The sequence below is a fragment of the Calonectris borealis genome, chromosome 1, assembly GCF_964195595.1.
Source record: "Calonectris borealis chromosome 1, bCalBor7.hap1.2, whole genome shotgun sequence".
NCBI classification, from domain to species: Eukaryota; Metazoa; Chordata; class Aves; order Procellariiformes; family Procellariidae; genus Calonectris; species Calonectris borealis.
This window is the reverse complement of record NC_134312.1, coordinates 64322367-64349979: the sequence shown is the minus strand read 5'-3', so window position 1 is coordinate 64349979 and position 27613 is coordinate 64322367. Positions and strand designations below refer to the sequence as shown.

Genomic DNA, 27613 nt, shown 5'->3' with positions numbered 1-27613 from the left:
GGCGTGGGTGTAGAGCCAAACAACTGCAAGCGTTTGGGCGGTAAAACTGCTGGGAGCTCAGGGCACAGGTCTGTGCCCGGGGGACGCTCTCCTTTCCCTGCATTGCAGGGTGGCAGTGCGTTTGGGGCCGTGCTGCCTGGTTTCGGTGTCCCTGTGCTGCACAGACCTGCCAGAGCCGCTGCTGGCTCCCGGGGGCCAGCGACATCCTGCCCGCCCTGGAGGAACCCACAGAGCGGGGAAGGACCCATTTCTTTGGCCCCATCCTCTTTGCTAGGCGCTTGTAACGCCACCGCACGCGGCCCCTCCATGCCCTGCAGACGGGTCAGCCGAAGGGGCTCGCCAGGCTCCCCAACCGCGGGGTCAGGAGCAGGGGGCTGGCACCTCCCCTCGCTCCCGGTCCCCCTGCAAACCCTCCGTGGAAACCCTCATCCTCGCTGGCTGAGGGCGGGTTGTGCTTACCGTGTCCCCGTTGAACTTCCCGTGGCCCTTCAGGTGATGGCTCAGCCCCGGGCTCCTGCTGCGGGAGGGCTGCGGTGCGACCCTCCGGAACTTGCCGGGGGGGTCCTGTTCGCCACTGCCCAGTGGGGGCTTGGCCATGGCCTTGCTGGGGGACCCAGAGCCAGGAGGGGCCTCTCCCACCAGCTCCCACACACTGGCCGGGGGGCGGCTCCCCTCCAACCCCTGCCCGGGCAGGTTGTCCCCTCTGTCTCCAGGTGGCCAAGGGTCTTCTCCATGGCCCCCAGCTCCTGGCTGCCTCTCTGGGGTGCCAGCCCGGCCCCCCAGTCCCTCAGATGGTGCTGGGACCAAGGAGAGCAGCACCAGGATTAGCGCAGTGGCCGTCAGTGCGGGGGTCTTCATCCTTGGGGCCTGGCTTCGCTTGGGGTCCTCCTGCCCGGACGATGCTGTTGGGCGCAGGAGCAGAGGTGGAAGCTGCCTCTCTTCCCTACTGCTGGATCCAGCCAAAGTCATTTTTATAGCACAGGGACCTACCCTGGGGGCACAGCCCTTTTCCCCCGCCCCTGCTGTGTCCCACCTCCCCGCTGGTGAGCAAACCCGGCTGCTTGCGTGGGCCCCCTCCCCCTCCCTTGCAATCCCAAACGCTCCAGCACCCTTCTACCATAGCCACCCCGTCCCCACTTCGTGACAGGTACGCGCGTGCCTGCGCACGGGCGTGTGGCGTCTCTCACTCTCTCACTAAAAGCACAGAGTCTTTCAGCTAAACAACACTTGCAAGCAAGGTCTTAGCAAAGGGGGGCTGCCGGTAAATGTTTGTGCGTGGGAGAGGGAGAGGGGATGTATAAGATCAAAGCGGGTCCCTTTGGCCTCTGAAAAGGCAGCCATTACGTTTTCATTTTGGTTTCCTAAGGAGGTAGTGCTGATGTGATACAGCTTTGTCAGTTCTCCAGCCCACCCCTCGGTGCCTTCTCAGCTCTTCGCCCAGTTTTAGCCAAATCTGATGGAAAGGCGGCAGGTTCAGGGGGAAGGAGTTGCTATGAGCCTGGTGAAAGTGGTCTGGGTAGAGGGAAGACACCCAACTGATGCCTCCATCCATTGCGCTGGGAGCTCATTTCTTATTAAAGAGCAGAGCCCACACGAGAGAGTTGTGTTTGACCAAGCTTTGGTTGGCTTTTGTGTCGTGTTAGATACCAGTGATCTGCTCCTCAGCCAAGGGTCCTCGTTGGTGGGTGATCTCTGTGTGAAACGAAGGGTGAGTCTGTACTCCAGGCTTCCTATCCATCAGGTTCAAAAACCAGCCAGTACCCAGACCCAACTCCACTTAAAATTAGTTTTAATGAGTTTCAGTATTCACCAAACTGTTGGCTGATTACCCACGGCGCCCGCAGTTGCATCCTGTGCACATCACGTGTTGGGCGAGGGCGTCATCCTTCCTCATGGCTTCCATGGCAGATGCCCTTGCTCCCCAATACTTGTCCATATTTGGCACCTCTCTTGGATGGCGAAGGGATGGCACCCTCCACCACGTCACTGCCTCCCCGTCAGCACCTTCTTGGATGAAAGGCTGCAGTCACAGCCCTTGGCATCGGGAGTATCCCCTTCCCGTCGGCCCCACTTACTAGCAGGGAGGGTCACTCCCAGACCCTTTTTCCACTGAGCTCTGGCTCCTCATCCACCAAAGGGCAACATTTGTACATGCACAGGACTGCAGGAAAGATGCTTTTCGTTCAGAATTGTTCTGTGTACCTGCTGAGGAGGGACTGACAGCACTGGCTTTAGACACAGCATTTGGGTAGGATGCAATGACCACTTCCAGCCAGAAGATAGCTCTGAATTAAAGAGCTGGGCAGAACAGGGCAGCAGTCACGCCACCGCAGCCTCCTCCAGCCGCCCTGAGGACAGATTTCCAGTGTGAAAAGGTGTCTGTGGTCCTGCCTGCTGCGCTGCATCATCCTGGTGGGAGGAAGGACTCTGGAGGGTGTAGTGAGTGTTTTCATGCCTGTGTAAAGCTGAGACAGTTCCCCCTGTCCCACCATGGCTTAAAAGTTAAAAAAGAAAACCATCCACCGCAGCAGCCTCTTCTGCAGAGTTGCCAGCCCATTCCCCTGGGTGTGAGCAAAAGGAAGGCAGGAGACCACACAGGAGACCATGCAGGAGACCAGAGAGCTGATTTCTACACATCTGCTGCTATTATTTTCTGTATAGACAGTAAAGGTGTACCAGCAAAACACAGGTATTTTCATGCACAGCTGTTGTAACGATGGAGTTGGACACTGCAATCAGTGGCAGCTGCTGTAAGGCTGTAAGGGAGAGGGAGGCCGTTTTGCAAATGCTGAAGCCTAGGTAGGAGCCCCCATCCCGCCCTCCCCCAGACATCGTTTTGGCATTTGCAATCGCACGGTGGGCGTTCCCCTGTGGACCAGGGATGAGTTCAGATGATCGCTGTCCTTCTTACCTCTGAGGTGGGAATGGCTCAGCAGCCTTGAGCCAGCAAGCATCTCTGTGAGACCCACACAGAGGTCTTCTGCCACTGGCCCACTGCCATCCCCTGTTACTCCCCTTTCAGCCACCGATGGTCCTGCGTAAGACTGAAAAAACAGAGGCAGAGCTGGTGTCTTCCCATCCTTAAGTTTAGTCGCTCTGGGACTAGAAGATATCTAGAGGAGCTGGGGAGACAAGTTACACAACAGAAGAGTGAGATGCTGATCTCCATAGCCAAACTGGCTACATTAGCCAATTGTCAAAAGGCTGTGGACCAGACTTAGCTTCTATAAAATTGATCTAAGTGTAGATGTCCTTGCTAATAAACATGCTGGAGGGGTTAAAAGCAGAGGGATCACCACGCAGCGCTAGCCTGGACAGGGTCAAGGAGGCTCTGCTCTGTTACTGGCTTTGCCGTGGACTCACTGTGAACCTGGCAGTATTTTGAGCTACACAGCTTGCGTGTCCACCTGCAAACAAGGGCTGTGCTTCCCCTCCTCCCTGGAAACAATGTCATTATCCTGAGCTTCTGCAATGGTACCAGGAGACTTCTTGTTCTGGAGGGAAGGGAAGGTGTGACTGAATGTTTTGGTCCCAGCACACGGTGCTCTGTTAGGATCGTATGTCTGCCAGTGCTCCTCTCCAGCCAGCCACGGGTGGGAAGTTTTCTGTGTCAAGTACCCAGTGGTTTGCCAAGTGGTCAGAAATGGAGGCGTGGTGCTCCAACTCTCCGATGTGTGTACATGGGTGAGTGGGGTGTCTGCTCTTGACACGCTGGGCTGAGGAGGAAGGAAGCCCCAAGTTCAGATGAATGTGTGCAGGACAAGGGGCAGTCATCTTTTAAAGGCCACCAGCTTGGCCCCTGGTTACCCCGCTTTGATCAGTCTCGCCTGCTTTCTCCAGGGGCATTGGACTTCAGAGCAAGAATGTGTGGCGTTTGCTGTCTGGCTTGGGAAGACTGATGAGGTTGTCCTACAGTGTTATGTGCCTGCCAGCTGCACCTTGCCGCACATTGTGGTCCATGGGACCTCTTGGATATAAACCAGGAGTGAGCAGCAAGAGAGGATGTTGCTGCTGGGCCCACCTGAAAAGACACAGTCTTGAAAATCTGGGAGCCGGTGACAGAGGAGCTACCATGATAATGGACAACAATAACACAAGGTGGAGGAAGGGAAAATCCCCTCAGGGGAAAATCTAGGAAGGACTGGAGGTTCAGGGAAGCAGAAGGTCTGAAAGACCAGAAACCAGCTTTTCTTTACAAAGAAGTTCCCTAGGTTGGGGCCTCCTTCTCTGAGGGTTTACTCAAGACCAAAACAGGTGAGTGTTCTCCTTAGAGAGGGAGATGAGATAAACTATCAACAGGCAGTAGACAGAAGAAGCAAGCTGTGGTTGCTGTAACCCACCAAAAAAAAACAAAAAGGAGAGGAAACAACAGCAGACAAACATGAGTGTGAACAGTGCAATACAAATTGTCACCGACTGCACTCCGTTGATACTTCACCTCCCAAAAGGTAGTATGCACCAAAAGTCTAAGTCCTCTGGTCAGCAGCCAGCTTTTGAGCTCAAAGCTCAAAAGACGGCCCAGTTCCTGGAAATAGCAATGCTGGTAGTGCGAGGAGGTGATGGATGAGAAAGCCATGGTGCTCTAGTCCATCTTCCATACCTTCACCTCCGGCCAGCTTCTGCTCTTGACTTGCTCCTGGCTGACACTGGAAGTGCTGATTTCTGGAGAAACGGGCTCGTAGGAACGGAGAGACAAGCTTGCAGCAAGCAGACCCATCTGGACACAGGTATCTGTATCATGCTTAGCAAGCATCCCTGCAAGGATTCCCGCCATTAAGCTGTGGAGAGAAAGAAAGGCAGTTTTGAACCCTGGGGAACAGCTTTGCTGTCGAGAACATGGCCATTCGTTTGTAAGACAATTCATTTGGACCCAAACCAACACTTACAGAAGCAGAAGATGTCACACAAGAGGGGTGAGGTTATAATGAAAAGTTTTTGCTTTTTTATATTTATTTTTAAATTTGGAGTAACAAATAGTGCTATTTATTCGCATTTTACTTGCTTCTTTTCTGAGAAGTTGAGGTACTTTCCCATTCCATCACATCTTCTTTTCTCCCCAGTTTTCCAGGAAAGGCAGGAGAAAAGAAAGGAGTCTAAGAAGGGAAGAAGCTATTTTTCCCTTGCTCTCTAATTATTTTGTCGCTTCTCTGCTCCTTGTTGGTGCCTCGTTACATTCCCTCCTGTCCCCAAAGGGGTGGATGAACAGAGAGGTAAAGTTTCCATATATATGTGGGGGGGGCAACAGACATAGCTGGAAAAAGAAATCCAAAGCTGAAATGAGATTGTAGATTCAGACTTTTGTAAACTTTAGCTGTGGTTTTCCATTTGAGATTTCCCAGTAAAAATTATGCGAGTGCTTGGAACAACAGCGGTCACCCACGGGTCCTCACAAGGCACCGAGGAGGCCATGAAGAGAAGGGGATGACTTTGCCATCTGCCTGGCTTGCAGGGGAAGGCTCTGTTGAGGCATGGATATGTGCAGGGTGGTGTTTGCGGTCGACTGGAAACAGCTACTGCTTATTCATAGCTAAATACAGTAATGATGCTCGGAAGCTAGGAAAGGACAAAGGAGAAGTGAAAGAGAAGGGTGAAGATAATGACATCTGAGAGGAAGAAGCAAGGACAGGAAAATGTGGCGGCAGGGAGGATTAATGAGCAAATCTATGGGGAAAGGAAAAAGATCACTTTTTTTTTTGCACTCTGACTAATTACCTCAACATCTTTTATCCATAACAAAGGCACAGAAGACTATGATTTTCATAAACCATTCAATCTCTCAACAGCTCCAGAGGTTCAGAGTAAATATTTGGGGGAGCATCCCCTAGCAATGCTGTGTGCAGGCGCGCAGTGTTATGTTGTCACGGCAGCCAGGTGCAAGGAGCAAACAGCCGCTGCTCCCTGCACGCACACACGGCTCCTTGGACAGCACCTATGGAGTTGTAGGAGAGCCGCAGGGTCGAAGCGAGGCGCGAGGTGCCCCGGATCACTGTTTCTGGGTGCACAGCATCCCCTGACCAGTGCTTCAGAAGTGCGGGGGGTTCATGGAGGCTGAGCCGTGAACGTGTTATAACCTCGGGTTATACCCTGCTGCATAGTCCCTTGAAAATGCCGACAGGCTGGGCTTGGGCAACTTTACCAGTTTATATGCTGTGAAGATGGTATGGACGTCAATGTAGTGTCCCAGTATTTCCAGCCTGTTTTGGCACTCTTACTCTGTAGAACAGGGAATTCTGCAGCTCAGTAGAGCAGCCAGGGTTAGCAGCAAGGAAAACCCTGGATGAACAAGAGGACTGTGAAAATTCCCACATGGACGTGGGGACTCTGGGGAACGGGATTTCCAGACCAATATTACTCCGGGAATGGGAGCAGTAATGGGCCCCTAGCTTTCAGAGAGCTTTGGAAGGAAAAACAAACTTCAAGTACTCCTGTGTAAGTCAGTGGAGTTGTTTGGTAGTGGCGCACTTTATCTCACCTTTGGTCTTCCCTTAAATTAAGCTTTTAAAAAGGGAAAGGAAACCCTAGAGAAGATGTTTAGTTTACATTAGCCTCTAGAAAAAATTGTCCTGCAATAAGGGGTAGTTGTGAACCGAGCAGATGGTGCAGAGAGGAGGCTGTGTCCCTGGAGGACTGGCAGAGGTTGGGCACATCTGCTAGAAGTAGTGAGTGCAAAGCTGAGCTTTCCTTAGGACAGGCTGACCCCGCGAGGTTCCTCCCAGCCCCCATCCCTCTGCTGTTACACTCACTGCTCCGAACAACACTTTGGTCTTCTTTGGAGAAGACCACCTTGCAGTTGCTTTCAACTCATCTCAGAGGTGATTTGGGAGACAAGGAGTGTGTCCTGGTGTTAAGTGCGTTAACTCGCTTGGCAAGAAGTTATTGGTTGATCCTAACTCAAATATTGAGGACGCTGTAAGTTTCAAAAAAAAAGACTTTTCATTCTGCCCACTCATAAAAGAAAGAAGTAGTGTTGCTATGTTGAGTTATTGGTAGGTAAGAGTAGAAAAATAAAAGGAAATATCGTCACATACAGACTTTTCGTCTGGCCCAAGGCAATGAAAGGCTAGAATCAATTATTGTAGTGTACGAAGCAAGAAGAAAAAAAACCTGACTACTACACATAGTTTGACAAGTTAACAAGGAGCATAATAAAATATTACTCTGACAGACTGAGAGTTGATCAGTCGGGCTAGGAATAATACCTGTCATTTACTGCTCCTATGTACAGCATTGTGCGAACAGCTAGGCGAATTATACAGCAGACTCTCTTGAAGCATGAGCTATTGCCAGAGGCAAATGCAGAACCTGATGAAATGCTTTTATAGGGTGATTTTAGCTACTGAGTGGCAGTCCCACCTCCACTGGAGAAGTGTGGAAGTAAAGTAGTTAGTTAGTAAGACAGCTTTGATGTAAGGTGGTTTACTTTGCTTTTAGCAGCTCAGCCCGGACTAATTCAGAACGACTAGATTGTCATGAAAGGCTTGGGTCTTAAAGAAAAGCAAAACTAATAATGGCAAGACTGGCTTCCAAGATGCTTCGGGGGACATTTTTAGCAGGCTTTGCAAGGACTCACAGTAACCAGTCCTGTTCTTGTGTCCTTAGCGTCTGTTCCTCAAGCATCAGAATGTCGTTTGCCTTTGCAGTAGAATTTCAAAGAAATCCGATTACAGCCCTTCCACGTTTAGCTGGAGAAGACAAACTAGTGAGCAATATACCTGTCGCCAGCACCTGAGACGTTGACTATCTCCTCCCTGCTGATGTGGATGGCGGGGTAGTGGGTGGCACAGAGGCTGGCAGCAGCAGCCTGCGTGGGGAGAGAAGGGAAGTTAGTAAGGCCTGGTGTGGCTGATGCCATCCAGACCTCCATGGATGCCAAAAAAAGAAAAGGGGGGGGCGGGGGAAAGGCAGTAATCTTTTTTCACACTTCAAAAGAGATCAGCGATTTAAATGAAGCTTCCTGAAAATGAAGCTTGCACTCATGAATATTCACAGTAAGCACATTTAAAACTAGCTGACTATAAACACTGCTGCTAGGAGCCAGCAGTATACGGACGGACAACTTGATTTTCTTTCAGAGCTGTGTATTCCACCCCCCGAACACATACATTTGCCAGCAGTGATGCCATGTTCCCCAGGACTGCTGCCATGCCACCAGAAATAGCAACGGTATTGGTCCCAGAAAGAAGCAACTGAGAGCTCAGAGGTTGTTTTCTGTGCCCTTACCTGTTCGTGAGCTCCTGCATGAAGCGAGATTCTCCCTCCCAGGCTCTTGCCACACAGGAGGACACCGTGAGCACCGAGGGTCACCACCACACAGCGCAGGTGGGCCAGCAAAGGGCGGGCCAGGGCCATTGCAGTCTGGACAACATCCTCCAACCTGGATGGCAGCTCTTTAGAGAGCGGGGAGGAAAAACTATGGTATAACTTTAAAGGTCCTCAACTGGCCCTTTTATGGGCTGGCAGCCTATTTATGAGCACCACTACTACTATTTATGAGCACTACCATTTATGAGCACTTCTGAAATGTGGTTGACATGCATTTTTTTCTTTAAATCATGGGAAACATGGAATTCTCCAACATTAGACTTCCATACTGTACCCCTATCCTATGCTGAGGAAACCACCCCTCATGGGACTAAACACATGTCTGTGGAGATCAAAAAACTGTCGTGAAGCATGACATCCTTGTCTTAATGCTGTTAGATTTCCACCTGCATGTGGTGGGGTATTTCATTTCTACAAAGGATGGTACTGTTGGGACAGGTGCCCTCAGAGCATCGTGCTTCAGAGACGTGTTACAAACCAGAGATTTTTCCTGTTTAGCTGATGAAATGAGGCAAATGGGATCTCTGGTGTTGGACAAGGAGCCATCCAGGCCTACTGTGCTCTTTGATAGATCATCAGTCTGGCCTGGGCCATACAACCCACACAGAGAAGGCTGTAAGGTGGAAGACATCAAGAGTGCTTATGAATCCTCATTGTGTTATAACCCAATTTGCTTGAAATAGAAGCTGGAGCAGAAAATGCTCTTCTCCAGGATCTAGGTTATCTAAAAGTGTGACTGACCCTTCTGAGTATTCAATACCTGCTGGCAGAGGGTTCCCGAGGGTCCGATTTATTGCTCTTAGCTCTTGCAGGTTGGGGGAAATGTATGTGAGCTCTTTCCAGCTGTCTGAGAGGAATGGCTTAGAGGCCTTGTTCTCATCTGTTGGCTCATAGCACACTTCAAAACAACATTGCAATTGGTTAGTTAATTAATTAATTAGTGGTTCATCTCTACGTCAGAGCAGGATGCAGTGTAGAAAGCTTAGCGCGATCTGCACAACTGGGGTTATACACATAATCTATTAGAAACTTAAATACTATTTCCCCCATGCTGGGACAAGGTCTCCCAAGATTTCCTTCCCGGTGCTCAGTAATGACACAGTTGCTTTTGGCTTTGGAGTGATATAATCAGACCTCAGGTTTGTTACTCCTCTTAGCTGGTTTTGGAGCCTCTGCCAGGTTTTAAGAACATTGTCTCCTTCTTCAGGATTTGCTTTTTAAAATGAAGGCATAATTCCAAAGTTTTAGGAAGCCTTGTGAAGCGTCACCAGCATACCAGGGGAGGGAGGTATGTGTTTTATGGGAAGTGGGAGAGAAATCCTCTCAAAAGATGCTTTAGCACTTATTCTGAGAAGCAACATATATTGCTGCTCAAACTGGCAGAAGCACAGACATTTGTGCTTGCCTTGAGATTAAAGTCAAAGAGAGCAGCTTTTCCTGGCTTTTTGGCGGTGCCCAAGGGCTATAGTACCTACACTGCAGGAAATTTGATTTAGCTGCAGAATGAGAAAAACTCCGAGAAAGCAGAAATGTTTCATCCATTTGAAACAGAGCAGTAGTGTACAGAAAGGAGCGCTGAATAACACAGCATGTCAGACAATAACTGGGTACCTCCAGCAAGCAGCAGTGGAGAGCTCTCAGGGTGTGCGGAGTGTCTTGGCACACACACTGTTAGGAGCTACAGGGGCAGGGCTGGGTGAGTTCTCCTTACCTGCTAGCTGATGCTCTCTAGCTAGTTGGCAGACATATTGAATAGTGGAAAGAGGCACATTTCCATCAATGCAAACTAGCGGGGCCTGGCACAGGTTCTCCTTGAACTGGGACACCTAGTGAAAATTCAGGACACAGAGTAGAGACAGCTTGAGTCATTGCAGAGGGAAAAAATGATTGCTAGTCAGACTCGGGATGTAGGATTTTCACTTGTATTGCAGCTCTTAGGTGCAGGCATGAACGTAAAAGAGTGATTCCTTCAGAAAAATGGATTTTTCCACTTGCATCATCTCCTCCCCTTCTTCTCCTTCCCCTGCTCCCTACCATCAGGAGCTGGACTCAACTGGCAGGGCCCCTCCAGCAGAAAAAGGTAGTTGCTGGTCCTCACTAGACCACTTTGGTACCCATGGGTCGGTCAGAGACCTACAGGGAAAGGGAATGCTGCTATTTAATGCCTGTAGGATTCCTGGTGCTATGCCTGCCTTGACTACGCCTTTGCTTGCTGTGCATGTCATTTAGATGTCCTCTGTGCAGAATGCCTCCTAAGACAGGTTGTTCACCACCGTGTTTTACTCCCAGGTTCTACTGAATCACGTAGGATGTGGGACAGTGGAACAGTAGAGTGGGGAGCTGCTGTTCCCTCCTTTGGCTCTCTGAGGCTGCTCAACCACTGCCTGAACGCCAGGCCAGTGCTATAGGCACTCGTGCAGCATCCCTCCCATGTCTCTGCTAATCCTGTTGGAAAGAAGGGCTGCCAGAATGCACTTTGCAGCAGAAGATTGGTTCAGAGTTTCCACTGGCCACAACTGTTTCGTAAAGCTCGGGAGAATTAATCTGTCAGGTTTCTGTGCCAAGGCTTGGGAGAGGCAGGGTGGGGATGGAAGTGGGAGCAATGACCATATTTTTCCCTAGGAAGTCTCCACCACATGGGGATCCCACTGGTAAGTAAATTGCACTTAACTTCCATGTCTCTGTCAGTCATGAAGCACAGGCTTTTGTTCTGTCAACAAAAGAACGAGTAGGGAAGAAGGGTGCAGTGATGGGGCTTTCACTGAATCAGTCCTTAATCACTGCTTCCATTAGCCCTGATGTTTTGAAGGTTTGGATGTGCTGAGCAGCAGTGCCTGTTGATACAACTCAGCATGTAGAAACAGGGATGGTGGGGAGGGGAGGGAACAGGAAAACTTGCTTTAAGCAATGTTCTGCCCACTTATTTTTGTTTTTTCCCCTAAAGGGGGAAATACCATTTCTGACGGTGGACTAGATCTATTGCTGGCTTTAAGGTGCCAAAAATGATAGGTTAGCTGGGACTAGTTAATGAAGAGGATTCTGGCCTACGTGTCATGGGATGATAGTAGTGGTGATACTGTATGGAGCAGAAACAGATAGAAGCTCCACCTGAGTCAGCAGCAACAGAAGGCTCTGGTAGCTTGCCATGCTGCTATCTCAGTGGCCAACATCTGGGGTTAACTTTAGGATTCCCCATGTTCCCTCTGCACACCCACTTCCTCCTGGTACAGCATCGCCAGTTGCCTTTTGTCACGCATCCATGCTCCTTCTCATAAGAAAAAGCTTACAAATCAGATGGTATGCATACGTATTGCTCTGTTATCCGGTGGTGGATGTCCATATCTCCCAAGCTGACGCTGAGCTCCCCAGCACTAGTGATCACAGCACAGTAAGTGGCTGTGCTCTCCCCCTCCAGTTGAAGGACAGCGCTCATGTCCTAGAAAAGGGAGGAGAGTTATACATGGAGCATATTTCTCTTCCCTGCCACGCTCAGCTCATTCTTTCTTTGTGCCCACCTGATCGGCAGCCCAGCTTGCTCTTCTCCCTTCAATCTCCCTTCTCCCTTGAGATAAGCAACATTTCAGAGGTATCTCGGTCTAGAGAGTGCAGGCAGATGGCTATTTTTTAATATTTGCAACGCCACAAATGCCACAGGTTTAGTAAATAAGAGTGACAGGTCTCTCCCATAGGTTGTGTCTCTGTCGCAATGGAAGAGTGGTCTGCAGCCCTGCCTGCAGCCATCCATTCCCGTAGCTTGTGTGACACTTCGATGGCCTGCTGACACACTGGCATGTCTCGGTGGCACGCTCCAGCTAGCAGTTACATTAGCCACCTCACTGACCGCACAGCCTGATTTTGAGGGTAACCTTGGAGCCATTTTCACGGCAGTGTCGCAGACATAGCTATGAGCCGTCCTTCCTCTGTGCGTCTTGTGAATGATCTGCTTAGAGAACTCAGGGCATTTCTTGGAATATACATGTGGATGGAGAAATGCATCCGCCCCAGTAGTTCACAGGGAAGTTGGAGGTTTTACGGAAAGGGTCCTCTCCCACACTGGTGGTAATGTGTTTTGTTACAGGCACTGATTTCTTGGCAGCTGGCCAGCAAGTCCATCCTTCCTTGGGAGACTGCTCACTTTGATGGCACAAACTGTGCTGTGCTGGGTAGAGGAGGGATTATAGACCTGCCCCAGTGAAGCCTTTATAAACCAAAAAAGAGATCATGTTCTTATTGCTTCATTTACTGAGTTGCTCAGGTAGCCAGAACTAAAGCCCCATGTGCTCTATTTGGATACCAGGTCCCTGAGGGCACTAATAGGCCTTAATGGCCCTGGCCAGCCTCACCCAGGGGCTTCACCCACACCCCTGGCTTGTCTTTAGTCCTGCCTCTTCACCATGTTGGTGCCTGATGCCCTAGGTTAGGGTTGCCCCCTTGGCTTTCTCTGCTCCCTGCTGGGGTGGTGATGCTCTGCCTTGCTGCCCCCGGCGAGCTGCTGCTGCTCGGGGCTCCCTGACCTCGGGGGACAAGCTGCTGCTTAAGTCCGGTATTCCTCTGGTGCACAGTTAGGGGTGTATGCAGCTATGTAGGGGACCCTACTCTTCTGAACCTGGGAGGTGTCCAGCCTGAGCTCCCAGTTCCAGGTTTTCTCTGTCTTACGCTTTACCCAAAGCAGGCTGATTTTTGGCACTACTTTATCTATCGTCAGGGTCTACATACTTCTGGCTGTGCTTAGGCCTTCCTAGAATTTGTCATGGTTCCTCCTGATTTACCTCTCTTTCTCCTTCAAGCACCACTCCCTGGAGCTGAATTCAGACCCCATGGTTCAGACTCCAAACAGTACATACATCTAGCCTGTGATTTGGGGGGTGGCTCCTCGCCTTCCAATTGTCTGTAACTAAAGGAGCATTGAATTATTCCTACTCTTAGCCTGATGGAAGGTGGCTCTCATGTCTGCCAGGGTTGAGAAGACTTTTCCCTCTATGTAACATCATCACTTCCATGCTTCTGAGGTGCCGCTACTGTGCAACATACCATGTGGTGACAGTAGCGCACGATGGACTCTGAATGTTCATCCTTCCCCACAGCTGATAAAAAGAGAGGAGTTTGTCCAAGACGGCTTAAGCAGTCTAAAAAGCAAATGGAAACAAAAGATATTAATAAATCCATCAGAGTACTGTGAACACAGTGACAGCCTGTGCAGGATGAGTGTCTGTAGGAAAGCCCTCTCCTGGAAAACTTAATGCCCATCAATCCTTGTCTAGAAGAACGTTCAAGATGAAACTCTGCCACAGCTGCTGCAAATGACTGGCTGGGTTGAGTGGGGCGACCTACATCTGCCTGCTGCACTGGCACTCTGAATTCTCTGGATTTTTGGAATACCTGGGCGTGGAGGAAAAGAGAAGAAGGGGGAAGAAACTCCTGCACTTCCCTGGCATCATCTCCTTTACCATCACAGGCATGTGGGCTTTTCCACATTGCTTCTGTGCGCGGCCTTTCCTGCTGCCGGCCTTCCCACACTGCTGTTCCCACCATGCTATCTTACTAGAACCACTGAATCTGAATGGATACACTGGAAATCCTTCCTCCTCTCCCTTCAAGTTACCACAAATTATACCTCACTGGGTGGCATGGCTGGCATTTTTTTTCTTCCCCTCAAGCTTCCCTATTTGTGGTCTGAAGTGGTAGTAGATTTGTGTTAGGAAGATTTGGGCAAGTTCAAAAAGCCAGAATAATCCTAAAATCTTTTTGTAATCTGCCCCTGCTAATTTCAATACCTGAACACCGGTCGGCTGCTGCTTGCGGTGGAGCATCAGGCACAGCGTGATCCCTTCTTGGTGGCAACAACTGTAGCCCTTTCTCTTCTACAGCAATTCCTGCACCTCAGTTCCTCTTGTCTGTGGTGCGTGGATGATCATCTTTGAATAAGCCTATTCCTTTCAAATTCTTGCTCAAGACATATTTCTATTGTGACTATAACCTAGCATTAATTCAACACTGAGGGCCAGGCTGTTCAGCAGTCATTGGAGATCACTGATGCTTATTTAACTTTGATTTGGGGTCACTGTGCTATACACCAGTTAACTTCGTATTTCTTGGAAAGGCCCCTGCCTTTTCCAGGCAGTCTGCCCACTGGTATATTGCCTAACGTGTCCCAGATCTTAACAGCTCCTGCTGTTGAAGGAATACCGAAGGACAAATCACAGCTGGCATGCACCCACAGGCAAACCCAAGCACTAGGCACCTGCCAAGTTTCTTCCAACGCCGCCAAAGGTTCGTCTCACTCTTCCAGCGTTTGTTTGCCCACCACCCTGGAAGAATAAATTGTTAATTGGCAAAACTGGGAGGGCTGCTTGGCATAGATGCTACATCTCCATTAACATGTGACGTGAAGTAGACGCTGCTGAAACATAGGTCAGCAATTAGAGGGGGCAGAAGCCATCTAGCTACCAGGCTGAGGGCAATGCAAACTTCCACAGCCCATCTACACACTTCAACTCCGACAACAAAGGCCCACTTCCTGGGAGGCGATATCAGTTTGACTTCCCATGCATTGCTATTTTGGTCTTATTTGCTAAGACCTTTTAGAACAATGCTAACGAGCGTTTCAGTCGATAGGAGCAGACCTCTAAATTTACCTCCTCACATCAGTGCTGGAACTCCAGAGCTGCTGACCCAGACCTGATGGGCTCTGCAGCTGTCTTCCAGGCCACTTAGCTCCCCCCATAAGCAGTCTGGGGTTTTTGTTGGTTTTTTCTTTTTTTTTCCCCCTCTTTGAAGGTAAAATGAGACTTGTTACTTTTGCCTATGTTGCCTCTGTACTTTACTTGTGGAAGGATCTCTTTCAGTGTCTGAATACTTTTTCATTCACCCTTCTCTTCCCAAACATCTCCCTCATCAAAAATACCCTTCTTCTCCACCTAGGTAGTTATCAACTTCTCTTCTTCTCTTGCCTCTGCTTTCCACTCCTCTGTCCATCTGTCAGTTTGTCACAAACAGCCAAATGGTCAGAACACAGGCAATCCCTCACCTATCTCCTCCTCCTTCTAATTCTCCTGCCAGAAGAATTACATCAGTAAATGCTCAGATCAATTTGGGCTTCATCTGACTATCAAATGGTTTTAAAGCTCGTTTCATAAAATCCTGAAACATATTTTCCATTTCTGAAGACAGCTTGCCATTGGTGGTCATAATGATCTTCACAGTTCTGGATAATTTGGAGCTTTCAAGAGTATTTTGAGCATTTGGGTGGCAAGCACTGATGTGTGTGCATGCCCGTACACGGCAGCTCCTGGCCCAGACTCTCTCTGCCCCATGTTAGCCCAGGTGCACCACAATACCCCTGCACATACACATTTTTCTCGCTTGTAAACACCACTATCTATCCTAAACAAGTAAATGTATTGCCGTCTCGCAGTAAGAAATATTCTGCCTCCAACCCGTCACTGGTTTTGGGCGTTCTCAAAACGCATACTGAAGCTCGCCAAGGACCCTTCTTCTTTCCCCGTCCGAAGCTGCACATCAGTCCTTTGCACACAATGCTTTCTTACGCAACTGTAAGAGGCTGCTCTCCCATCGAAATATGCTCTTTTATTACTCTTCTGACCTCCAGGCGTCTTTTGTTTGCCATGACTCTCCACAGTTCTGCAGTCTGTAAGACTCAGTGCTAATTCTTCATGCCTCTGCTTTTCTGTCTGGCAGTTCTCCAAGCCCTAAACCGCTCAGACCACCTGAGCAGAACTGCCTGTATATAAGCAACCTATGGCCTCTGTCCATCTTTCCACTACTTGTCACTCCTCATTAACCCAAATGCCCCTCTGTTACATTTGCTCATGTTTCCTGGGAATTGCCACTGGCACTTCCAGGAATGAGGATATTTCCATCTTGCAACTGTCTCCTGTGGGGTGTTGCAGATTTCGAAAGCATTCAGCTTGGCTATTTTAACTCTGAAGCTCACTATCGATAATAAAGGCAGCCAAGGGGAAAAAAAAACCCAAAAACTACTCCAAAGTAAAAAGCAAGGATGCTTGTTTAGGCAAGTCAAACAACATAGCTTTAAACTCTTGCCCTTATTTCAGTATTAAAAGAGGCTTCTAACTGCCATCAGTAATGAGCACAAACTCTATTTTATGCAGTTCCACTACCTGTTTTTCAAAACTGATGCTAGCAGGAATGTTGAAAATACTCATGAGCTCCTTTCGTTGTCTGGCATGCTGATCTTCTCTTTTAGTCCCCCGCAAATCCCAACAGCAGACTTTCAGGTTTTTTTATGCCAAGCCTTGCCCTAACAGCAGATGTACCAGCCTCCCGCTCAGGGACCCAGCTGTGGGTGACCTCTGCTGTTGTACAACCCCACAGGACCTAAAAGAAATGAAGATGCGAAATCTCTTCAAAGTAGTAGGTGGGTGCAGTGAGAGAGAAACAAGCAGCCTGCTTTTGAAGAAAAAGAAATGACTGGCTCTCATTGCACCTTGCCAGCTCAGCCGGTAACCCTGCGTGGTACTCAGGTATGTCGTCTACATTGTGTTCAGGTGGGGCTGGATGAGATGAAAGAACTTAGATGAAAATGGGCTTGCTGAGGTGATTCAAAATAAGACTGGGCTTATGCTTTCTGGCAATGTTTCAGAGAATTGAGAGAGTCTCTGGGACCTTCTTCCATGTCCTAGGAGGTTTGAATTCTTAATGTAAAAATGAGACTTTGCTCAACCTCTGGGTATCCTGAGAGACTTACAACCATAATGCTTCTTCCAGCTCCTTTCTCTGAGCAAGACCATGCATCCTTGTCTGCAGGTCAGATAGTTATTTATAAGGCACTTTGCTTCTGGATAGTCTTGAAAGCCATGTGGGAATTACAACCAGGACAGAATACAGCTGCTTTCTTGCTAACTGGGACAGCAGAGGTGTGAGTGGTACCCCAGTGCTCTGCAACGAATCCAACATGCACAAGGGTGGGACCTGCTGGGTGCTGAGCCCTTTGAAAAAATAGGTCTTTAAAAGCCAAAACAAAGCAATGCTGTTGGGGGTGCCTTTTCCTCTGTGCCTAACCACAGCAGCCGTCAGCAGGATTGTTTTGGCTGTCAGTTCCCGAATCCTCCTGCAGCCTGGCATTTGGGTACCTGCCATGATGGAACATCAGCTCTAGGCCTCGCTGCTATACAGAAGGGCAGCTAACACCTCACTTTTTCATGCAATGTTAATATCTCCTTTTTCCCTGCCAGCTTTCCCAGCGGGGTCTATAGCTGCCCTTGGCCCCTCACCATTCCATGGGTGGTCCAGGGATCTGCACTCAGGTCTGACGTGCCAAGGGGTGGCTGCCCACCCTTGGACTTAGCTTGTGGTCCTGATAGCTCAGTGTGAGGTATGTATGTTATCAGTTAGATCACAGCTGAAGCAGTTGAACTTTTGGTTTTGCAAACCTTCATAGCTGATGCCACAGCATGTGTCACCCTTGACCATTATAATACTCTTTGGCCTCTGTATCATTGAATAGCCAACTTTCTTAAGGACAGCTTCCCCAGCACGTCTCTCCCTACCTGACTGAGAGGTCTTCACAGATTGCCCCATCTGACGGCAGGAGTTTCCTGCCTCGGCAACCAGCATAGAGTAATTTGAGACACCAAATAACTTTTGAGCAAGCTTCACAACCTCAATCTGTAGTACTTCATAGGGCTCAACAAAAATTGTTTGGGGTATGCAAATGGCTGTCATTTGCATGGGGAAGTCCCAGGTCTGTTCCACTTTAGCTTCTTGGTTATTTCTTGGTCAAACCAAATTGAGAGGGAGAGGGTTTGGTGACATTTAAAATGTTCTATTTTTTTAAAGCATTTTTTGTGTGTGTGTGTGACTCAAATCCTTTATGACTGAGGAAGCTGGCTTTCTTGTTTAGTTGTAACTGTGTCAGTACTACTTTTTTCAAAGGTTTCTTACTCCTGTGGGTACTCTGCACGGAGTCTTTTGCTCCTATTCATGCTGCTTTCCACAGCTAAGGCAGTCCCAGGCAGCCAGAGCTGGCTCTTACCTGGGGATTTCCTCCCTATAGGGTCTGTCCTTGAGTTAGAGGTTGTCATAGCACAGTGAGGATCTTTACCCATTACTTCTAGCTCTTTGCATATGTGCTTTGAGAGTCCCCAGGGCAGCTCTTCTGCTAAAAGAGCTCTTTGGGCTTATGGCACCAGAGAATAGCCCCAAGGCACTTTAATATAGACTGTAGAGGCCAGAGTCATATGTGGACATTGTAAGGATGTTTCATTGCTCTGTCCCTGTCTTGAGTGGTAGGGTTAGTGACTTTCAGCACGGGAACAGAGTAGGTCAGTATGTATCACCCCATTGCCCACTTAGACAACACACCAAATACGCAGCACTACACCTCCCAAGTTTGTGCATGTGTGTGCATACAGACATGTGGTTATCATGCACAGATACCACCTTCCCCCTCACCACCCCTTGGGCTTGGCACTCCTGTAAAAGTAGTTGGAAATGGCAGTGGTGCTAAGAAAGTTGCTATAGATACAGTACCAGGATGACAGGGTTCTGCGCCTTGGCTATAAAGTCAACGTTGATACCTCCAATCACCACCTTTAAGAGGGAAGAAAGAGGTAAAAAGCGGTTGAAAGGACTTGAGGAAAAAGTTTCCAAGGCTTCTTTGCTTTTCCTAGTCACTTTTCCCACCATCTTGAAAGCTATCTAATTTATAGTGTGAAGGCCTGTGCTTATTTTGGATGGCTAAACACAGGTTTGTACAATCCCAACCAGAAAGAATGGAAATCTCTTCTATATGTTGCTTTCTGAATTATGCCTGCTCATAGCCAGCCCCAGCATGGCAGGTGGGATGTTACTGTGTACACATATGGGTGCTGGTTTCTCTATGTGGTGATAAAGTAATATAAGAAGTTGCGTGGGTCTGGTCATGTCAGTGCCCTTGAAGCCATCTCTCTTGGGACAAGTTTTGACATACCAAACCTCAGAAACATTCAAGCACTGCTGTGTAAAAAAGCAAAGAAAATGGGAAAAAAGTGGGCAGAAAAATGCAGTAATTTCTTGCAAGCTCCCAGGAGAATTGCCATACCCAGTGACTCTTATTGTCCTACAAAACCAGAAAAAGCAGTACAGCTCCACAAACAGGAAGTTTCCAGATTCTTTGGGGACATAGAGCTGTTTTTTCTCATTCCATCAAATACTCGGTTATTGCCTCTGGAGTCACTGCCCTCTTTTATGTTGACAAATCCTATTGCAAATGGATTTTAGAAATATTTTCAGCTCTCTAAAGACTACCTAAAATACATTTCCTGTAAATTACGTGGCACACACAAAATCCAAGATAGGGAATAGAGTATTAGGGTTATAATGGATCTTGCTGGGGACATGCTGCACCTCTTGCAATTTTGGCAGTCATGAGCAGGAGGCCAACAAAAAGCGGTATTTATAAAACACATATGGCTCAGCAGCTCAAAATATCTCCACCCACCCTCTTCCAGGTCTACTCCTGTAGTCACGAGTTCCCTGGCACTGAGAGCAATACAGTTGAAGTTGTACGTAAGGGCACAATAAAAGGTGAAAAGGTGATTAAAGTTTTAATGGATTTGATGGTCTAAGGCTTAATGGGATTAGGCTACTGTCAGTGTTTATTCCCTGTAAATGTGGATAGCGGGAGGAGCAAAGAATATTTATCTGAGAAGAATAAAAAATATTAAAGAGAGACTGTCTGCCAGTGTGAAGCAGAAAGACTGGTCTCTGGCTGAGTCACCTTTTACTTCTGGGAATAGATATAAATTTATCCTGTGCTGTCAGCAGAGAGGCATTATATGGAGGGCAGCAGGGGACTCACTGGCTGAGGTGGGGTTGTGTCCTCTCGCCGACGCAGGTTCCCCTTCCTTCTGGCTTTCTGCAGTTTGCTCAAGGCCACTGCAATACAGCTGCCCACTCTGGCGTTGTTCTGGATCAGAGCAAGGTCTGTTTGGCATTTCTTTGAGGAAAAGAAAAAATACCAGCAAGATTGACCTGTCAGAAGCCTATGTAAGAACAACCCAGAGGGAGAAAGCAGAAGATAATGCTGTGAGACTTGATAGATTTGATCCCCCTACGCCATAATCCTTTGGGGGCACATATGCTGGGTTACAGTACTGCATGAACACCCTGAATTTTTAAATTTTTTCATCTTCCTCCTCCTGTGTCCATGGAGAGGAAACCTGTCATCTCCATTTGACAGATAGGAAACAGAAGCAAAGGCTTCAGAGAACAGAGAAGGTGAAGTGCTTAAACTGGAGCTGAGAGTATAAAAAACCTCTGAGGATCTTGGCCAGCTTTTCCAGAACTAGATACCTAATGAGATTGCCAAGTCTCTATAAGCCCATTTTTTATCAGTTTCACTAGGAGCAGAGTATTAGAGGCTTTGAAGGCTCCCCTTTCTGGCTGTGTACAGCTCTAATATCCAAAAATACCTTTGCTAATCTGCCCTGACTGACCAGCTATGAGGTCTTCTAGAGGGCTGGCAGCAGAGCCTGGACATGAACCTGGCTCTCCCAGATCCTAAGTCAGCATCCCAGCCAGTAGATCTGCCTTTCTCTTGCCTGTGCAAGAGGATTCCTGCTCACCCAGGTGTATTTTTCTTCCAAGTTTCTCTTACTCTGCACCCACATGAAGAGTTGGATATGGCGGTGCAATGTACAACGTAGTGCTCTGGGAAGCCCAGCTACCTTCCAGTGTGCAACCCCACCATGGGCAACGGTCTCCTGAATCTGCATCAGGGAGCAAGCAAGCTCAGGGATCAGATGTGAGGGATCTCTTTGGGTTCTGGACCACCTGCTGTCTGTGCTGGCCTCCAATTTTTAATGCAAAAGTGGATGAGGACAGTAAAGGTGTCCCTGAAAAAGCAGGATGCAGTCGCTAAGCTCTCATCTGTTTGTAGATACTGAAGTGGTTGCCCATTGCTAGACTGTCAATAAAGTGACAGCGTTTTCCAGCAAGCATTATCAGAAGAGATATGAAGTACACTGGAGTACTTTTTTCCCCCCGTTCAGTAAAAGGATACTGGAGTCCAGTGATTTCCCATCAGTTAATTCATTGATCTTCTGTAACATAAAAGGGGTCAGTTCTTTGCCTGTGATCCCTTTGGACCTGCAAATGTACAGAAAATGCCTGCAGATGAAAAGGACTGAGCTGAAACAGCATCAGAGGAGAAGCACTGCTGCTAGCAGATACTTTATCTCCATAACCACATAGCGTAAAATGTCCTGTAAACAAGCTTCAGGTTAGATAAAACTACGGTTGAAAGCATGTTGTGGGCTCACCCGTGCCTGAGGTTAAGCTGGGCTACAACCCCTGCAGCAGCGTCCCTGAAGTCCTTTACTTCCCCAAGACCACCGGATGAGCAAAGTATAGGGCTTAGGTTGCTTCTCACCTGGCTTCGCTGAGAGCTTGCTGGATGGCCTCTTCGATGACCTGGCCCGAGGCAGCTCGCTCCTGGGGACAGGGCACTGCTATCAGCACCCCACTGCTCAGGCCTAGCCCCAAAGCGCTGGCTGGGAGAGGACAGGCAGATCGTTAGCGGTTCTCCTTGGATAAATTAAATGCTGAAGGAAAAGGATAGAGGAGAGTGGGCGTGGGGTGAAGGAACCCACAGTGCGGGAGCTCCTGTTCTTAGCTAACCAAGGAGAGGGTCTTTTCCAGCTACCAATCAATTTACATCTGCCTGTTTATTTTGAGTCTGTCTGTACAATAGAAGGGGCAAAGAATATTTTTTTTAAAGAAAACTGATTCCACTTCTGAAGGCCTAGAAGCTGTTTTTGTAAACACATTAACATACGTGTTCTCTCCACTTCACCAGTGTGAACAAAATGTGTATGAGCATGCCAAGGTGGCTGCAGCTAGCTAAAACCTTGCTGTAAGGACTGAATTTCCCTGCTACTTTATTTTCAAAGCACTGAAGCAGGAATGGGGGAGGTGGGATGGCTTGTTTTTCGAGACAAATTCTTTTCCAAAGTTAAAAATGAAAGTGCCTCATCCAAGGTGATTTTTATGTCCCTCTTTTCCAGGGCCCTACATGGGCCTTTCCCTTCTGAAACACACCAATGAGTTCAGCTGCCTCCTCTTCGTCCCGGACGTGATATGGTGCCTGGAAGCCACTCTGGCATGAGAAGAAGGCTGGGAACTCCCTTGACTCTCCAAAGGCAGCCACACAGACTCCCTGAGTCTCCTGCAGCAGTGGAGGAGAGACAAGCAGGTAATCACTGGAGGGAAAGGGGACCCACCAAAAGAATTGGGATTTTTTCCTTCTACCCAGCTAGAAACTGCTTGTCTTTAGCACAGGGTTTGGTTATTTTTATACATCTCATTCTATTCTGTTCTATCACCACCAACATTTTTCAAAGCCAAGAGCCAGACGTGGTAACTGGTTAGACAGAATCTGGCTTACTGAGACACCGGAGACATGCATGTCCTTTGCTTGTGCTCGGAGCTGATCAAAAGCCGTGCAGCTGTCATTAGCGCAATACTGAGTCCAAGGTAACAACTTGTGACCTGAAGATATGTCATGAGCTGACAGGAATATAAATGAGTTCTGTTTGCAATTGAGAAGTATTGATGTTGGCTGTCACCTGAAGTGCTGGCCCTGGTAGTTTCCAACATACCAAACCTTAAAAAGTGACTCTACTGAAAATCATCTTGATTCCCATTTTAATTCTGATTTTATTTTAGTGTTTGATGGATCTAGCTTGCCTGGTCCATCAGTTCTGGAGCATTGTCCCAGAAAAGCAAGTCTAAGGCCAGAGAAAGAGGGCACGGCTAGCGCTGCCTCTGGCCTCAGTTGGAACAGCTGCTGGAGCAGCCCCTTGGGCATGGATAGATTTATGTTAGGGAGCAGCCCAGTGCTTGTACAGTCCCAGGACTAGAGAACTGTAGATATGACTTCACGTCCTCTCAATAGTCATTTCTAAAAATCTTAGGCTTAATACCTACCCCAACACCACTGGGCATTCTGTACACAAAGTACAACGTTATCTGCTTTCAGGCTCAGCAGCCCATGCTACCTACCAGATATTCCAGTGTCCTGCCAATATCAAGGATGGACTTGACTCCTGCAGATACGACAGCAACCGGAGTTCGTCCTAGCTCTGTCAGGTCAGCACTCACATCCAGAGCTGTCAAGGGACAAGCAGCCATTGTGTCGGTGATTGTGTTGTACTCCAAGCTGATGTGATCTGCCCTCTTAAAAAGCCATACCTGCTCAGGATGCCACTGCCTGCTTTTGTAATCACTCAGATCCACAAACAAATATTAAAGGTTTAGATCATGCCTTTAGGTGTTGAGATTGAAAGAGATATTGACAAAAAGAAGTCACATGGCTTAGGGCAGAGGTGCAGCCTTGGACTGTATCTCTCGGCTCTTTGATCACATCAATAAACAGCATGCAAAAATTTGGTAGAAAAGAAAGAAGAAGGTGTTACGCAGCAAGGACAAGGTTCAAGGAGATGGAATATAATTTAAGTAGATTTTGATTTTTGTATTGACATCACTGTCAAAAAAAGCGCCAGAGGAGCTTTGCTGACTTCAGGAAACTCCCTGGTCTGGAATTTACATCACATCTGAAAGGGATGGCATCCAGCAGGGCAGCAGAATATATATGGCTACGCTAGGAATATATATGGCTAAGAAGAGAGAATGTACTTAAAGGTCACAAACTACACTGCCAAGGCTGGGCCATTTTCCAGAGAGGAACACGCACCTCTAACACAGACCAGGGCCTAAGTCCCTTTTGTGGTGAGACTCTCCTTAGCTGAGAGACAGTCGATAACAACACTATGCTCGGTAGCCAGTCTCAGGTTATCCAGCAGTTACAAAGTGGGAGAAGTACAGTCAGCTCCTGTTGCACCAGCAAACAATATCCACATAACCCCGTGTAAGCAAAGGATAAAGAGAAACTTCCACCCTCTTAACAACTGGCCAGTGCTCAAGAGGAATATTTTGAAGCTTCTGGAAAGGAGACACCGGGGAGAAAACCACCATAGTATGGTCAAGAAGAATGATAACTTTACTCTTCTGAACAGAGAGTTACTGCAGGACAGACTGGGAAAAAGGAAAAAGATGGAATTAAATAAAACAGTAGCAACACAGAGAAAAGTAGAATGTATTGATTTTCTTACTGTTCTCTCCTCCCCGATGGACGCCTCCTATGCCGCCCGTCACAAACACGGGGATTCCTGCTTTGTGTGCGGCAATCATTGTTCCGGACACGGTAGTGCCACCGGACAAGCCCTGTCAGGGGACAACCAGTCGCAGTCAGCACCCAGGGTGACATGGAGAATACTGCATGTGGGCAGCTATGGTTGTGGTCTGACAAGCAGCAATGTCACAACAGCCTGCTGTCACCAGCTGACAAGTGAAATTCTGATACAAATATTCTATTAGGCAAAAATGCAGAGGAATCATCATCCCTGCTACGTAAGCCGTTCTTGCCCTGATGATAGCAAAGGCCTTTGTTCACCAGGGCTTTCCAACCAGAAGGCTTCACGGGTAGCTAGTGTTACCTTAAGTTGTCACCTTAAGCTCGGGATGGCCTGCGTGTCACATAGTTTACATGTAATGTGATGATGCCTTATCATGCCAATAAGAATATTCTTAGCCAAGTGCTCATGGTTTGCCAGCCAGTCCAGAATGACTTTTCAGGAGCCCTATTTCTTGGCTGCTATTCCCTTACTCTGTTGTATTTTGCCTCTATATAGGACCACGTTTGAGCTTACCAATAAGATACCACTCTACATGATATTTTCAAGAGGTTTAAAAGCCACCTGGCTTGAAGCTGGAGAGCACTATATTATTGCTGTACAGAAAACACTACAATAGAAAGTCTGCATACCATACCTGGCTGAGAATGAAGGGAAGATCTCTCCGAGACACTTTAACTACATTTTTACTGCTTGCCAAGAACTCAAGTTCCTCATCTGTGAGTCCCACATGGATTCGACCCCTTAAAATACCTACAGTGGCTGGCACTGCTCCATTTGTTTTTACAATGTTTTCCACCTCTCTGGCCATACTAGAATAAGATAAACAAGACAACAATCATGAAATTAGTGAGGCAAACAATCAGACAAGAAAACTGCCATGTTTGATGGCCATCATTCCCAGTTTCCAGGTTTATACAGTTCTTGTGATTTTGGCTAAGTCCAGTTTCTCTTCTGTATCTTCCTAATGGCAGAAGTCTTTGCACCTGGATTTGCAGAAGTGCAGAGCTCTCATTTTCAGGACAGCAATGTCCAAGCTCTGTGCTTCGTTTTTGAGAAAAATCACTTGGTTTACAGGCAAATCTGATTGTACAATAGACTACTGAAAATAGGGATCCTCTCAGAATAGGACCTTTCTGTATCTATTATTACCTGTTATTTCTCTGAGATCATAGACCTTCACAGAAACCCCAGGCAATTCAAGCCCTGCTCAAATGACCGGGATATATTTTTCACAATACAAGCAATTAGATATAGAGTAACAACAGTGCCAAAAAGCTGCAGCCTGAGGATACTCTAGGGCTGCAGACTAGGCCTTTCTAAGCTTCGCAGGCTTTATACTTGATCATTCATACACTATCCTTTTTAAGAGCAGCTTATTCTCCCTTTCTGAGCTATCTGTACATACGCTAGGCAATCTTTAACTACTGAAACTACCTCCTCCCCAAAACTGAGTTTTTAGAGCTTCATTCTAAGACAGAATGTCAGGCAGAATAATGGCCAGGTAAAAAGCAAGATGGAAAATCAATACCGAAACCTTCCTGTGCTTTCTGGAAGCAAGGATAGAGGGGAGAGTGCAGTGATTTCTGGCACTGTAACTTAATGAAACACAAGTCTACTGAACACCAATAAATAAAGGGTAGAGTTGGAGGGTTTTCTATGCAGGGTGCAGAAGGCAGCGAGAGGGACCAGCAGCTCTCACAGTAGCTGCTCTGAGTGGCGCTAAGGAACAGATTTCACTATTGTGTTCCAATCCTTTTTGCATTACAAAAGATATACCAAAAGAAACTGCAGAGTGTTTTCAATGACTGTACAAACTATGCAGCCAAAAAGGCTGGTAGCTCTCAGAGCAAGTGATGACATTATCTGCTGCCACATTTTAAAGGAAGCCAGAAATTTAAGGTGTTGGATAAGGAGATAAATAGGTACCCCATATGTTTCCTTAAAAGTCCAAATACAATTGTTTTACACCGGAGCTCATATTCTGCATGCCTAGCAACCTGACATTTCCATTTGCTCTTACAAGGTTTTAGCCTGACCAAGAATATCGATACCGATCCACCAGTTATATGCCTTGTTCTTACAACTTTGTTGAAGGAGAAACACCAAAATCCACCACCTCAGATTCTGAGGATAGGCCATGCCATGTGTAATGATGGTGCTTTCCAAGGCTACGACTGGTTTCCCCTCCATCAGGGCTTCCTGTACGGAGGGCTGAATCCTGACATAAGCACCTGGGGGTAAACACAGAAAAGTGAATTATTTGCATGGGTATTCACAGTAACTACTGAGCTGTGTTATAAAAGGCAAATCGCCATCATCACAATAAATTTATCCCCCTCTTCAGCTGTTCTTTGGGGTGAATTCACAAATAACTTCATGAAGACTAAAGCCGTGTTTTACGTAAGTGAAATATTTGCAAAATATCTCTACTGTTAATACGAATAATAATCCTCCTTGTCATCACTGAGTGTTGCTCTGCCACCATTTTTGCAGCTGTGTTGTCATTGGCTCCAGTAACGTTACTTTAAATTAACATTACTGTGAACGAACTGAGCCCTGCAACCATGCCTAAAGAATATGTTTTAAAAGAGTGGAAACACCAAGGATACCACAGTAACTCAATATATGATAAGACTATCGTGCATCAAGACTATTGTTGCTCTTTGCTTTGCTCCCAGAACACTGCCAGCAAGGTCCCTGCTGCATTCAGATGAGGAAAATGTTTTCCACCCAGGAACTGTTTCAGAATACACTACTCACCATGCAGAAATCTTCTCACCTGGGTGGTCCCGCATGCCACAGTGGACACATGTCTTCCCAGACTATAGGTTATCTTCCTAATCATCTTGCGCGTATGGATGGTCCTGAGTTAAGAAAAGTCAGGTAAAAATGAAAGAAGTAATTTAGCAATGATGTGACCGTGTGAAGTTAAACATACCATCTCTTGCCTTGATCTTGGACGGTAAACAACCCTTGCCCAGGAGATTGCCCGGAGACTCCTGGTGTTTCAAGCATGAGCCAGGGTGTCAAAGCAAAATGTTAAGCTGCAAAAATGGAGTTGGAAGAGTTCACCT

At 47.6% G+C, this 27613-nt stretch overlaps 1 protein-coding gene across 1 annotated transcript; it reads right to left on the bottom strand.

Moving 5' to 3' along the window:
* Positions 1 to 1760: 1760 nt before the first annotated feature.
* LOC142085730 (uncharacterized) lies at positions 1761 to 27397 on the bottom strand. Its single transcript, XM_075157945.1, has 18 exons — positions 27300 to 27397; positions 26656 to 26770; positions 25174 to 25348; positions 24456 to 24567; positions 23347 to 23453; positions 22384 to 22510; positions 21716 to 21836; positions 21347 to 21432; positions 20144 to 20268; positions 18835 to 18894; positions 14564 to 14630; positions 13354 to 13448; positions 11630 to 11758; positions 10034 to 10148; positions 9083 to 9220; positions 8221 to 8387; positions 7713 to 7801; positions 1761 to 4778 (listed from the first exon to the last, which is right to left on the bottom strand). The coding sequence occupies exons 1-18, from the start codon at positions 27382 to 27384 to the stop codon at positions 4583 to 4585; spliced, it is 2109 nt and encodes a 702-aa protein (XP_075014046.1). The 5' UTR covers positions 27385 to 27397; the 3' UTR covers positions 1761 to 4582.
* Between the last annotated feature and the right edge of the window lie 216 nt (positions 27398 to 27613).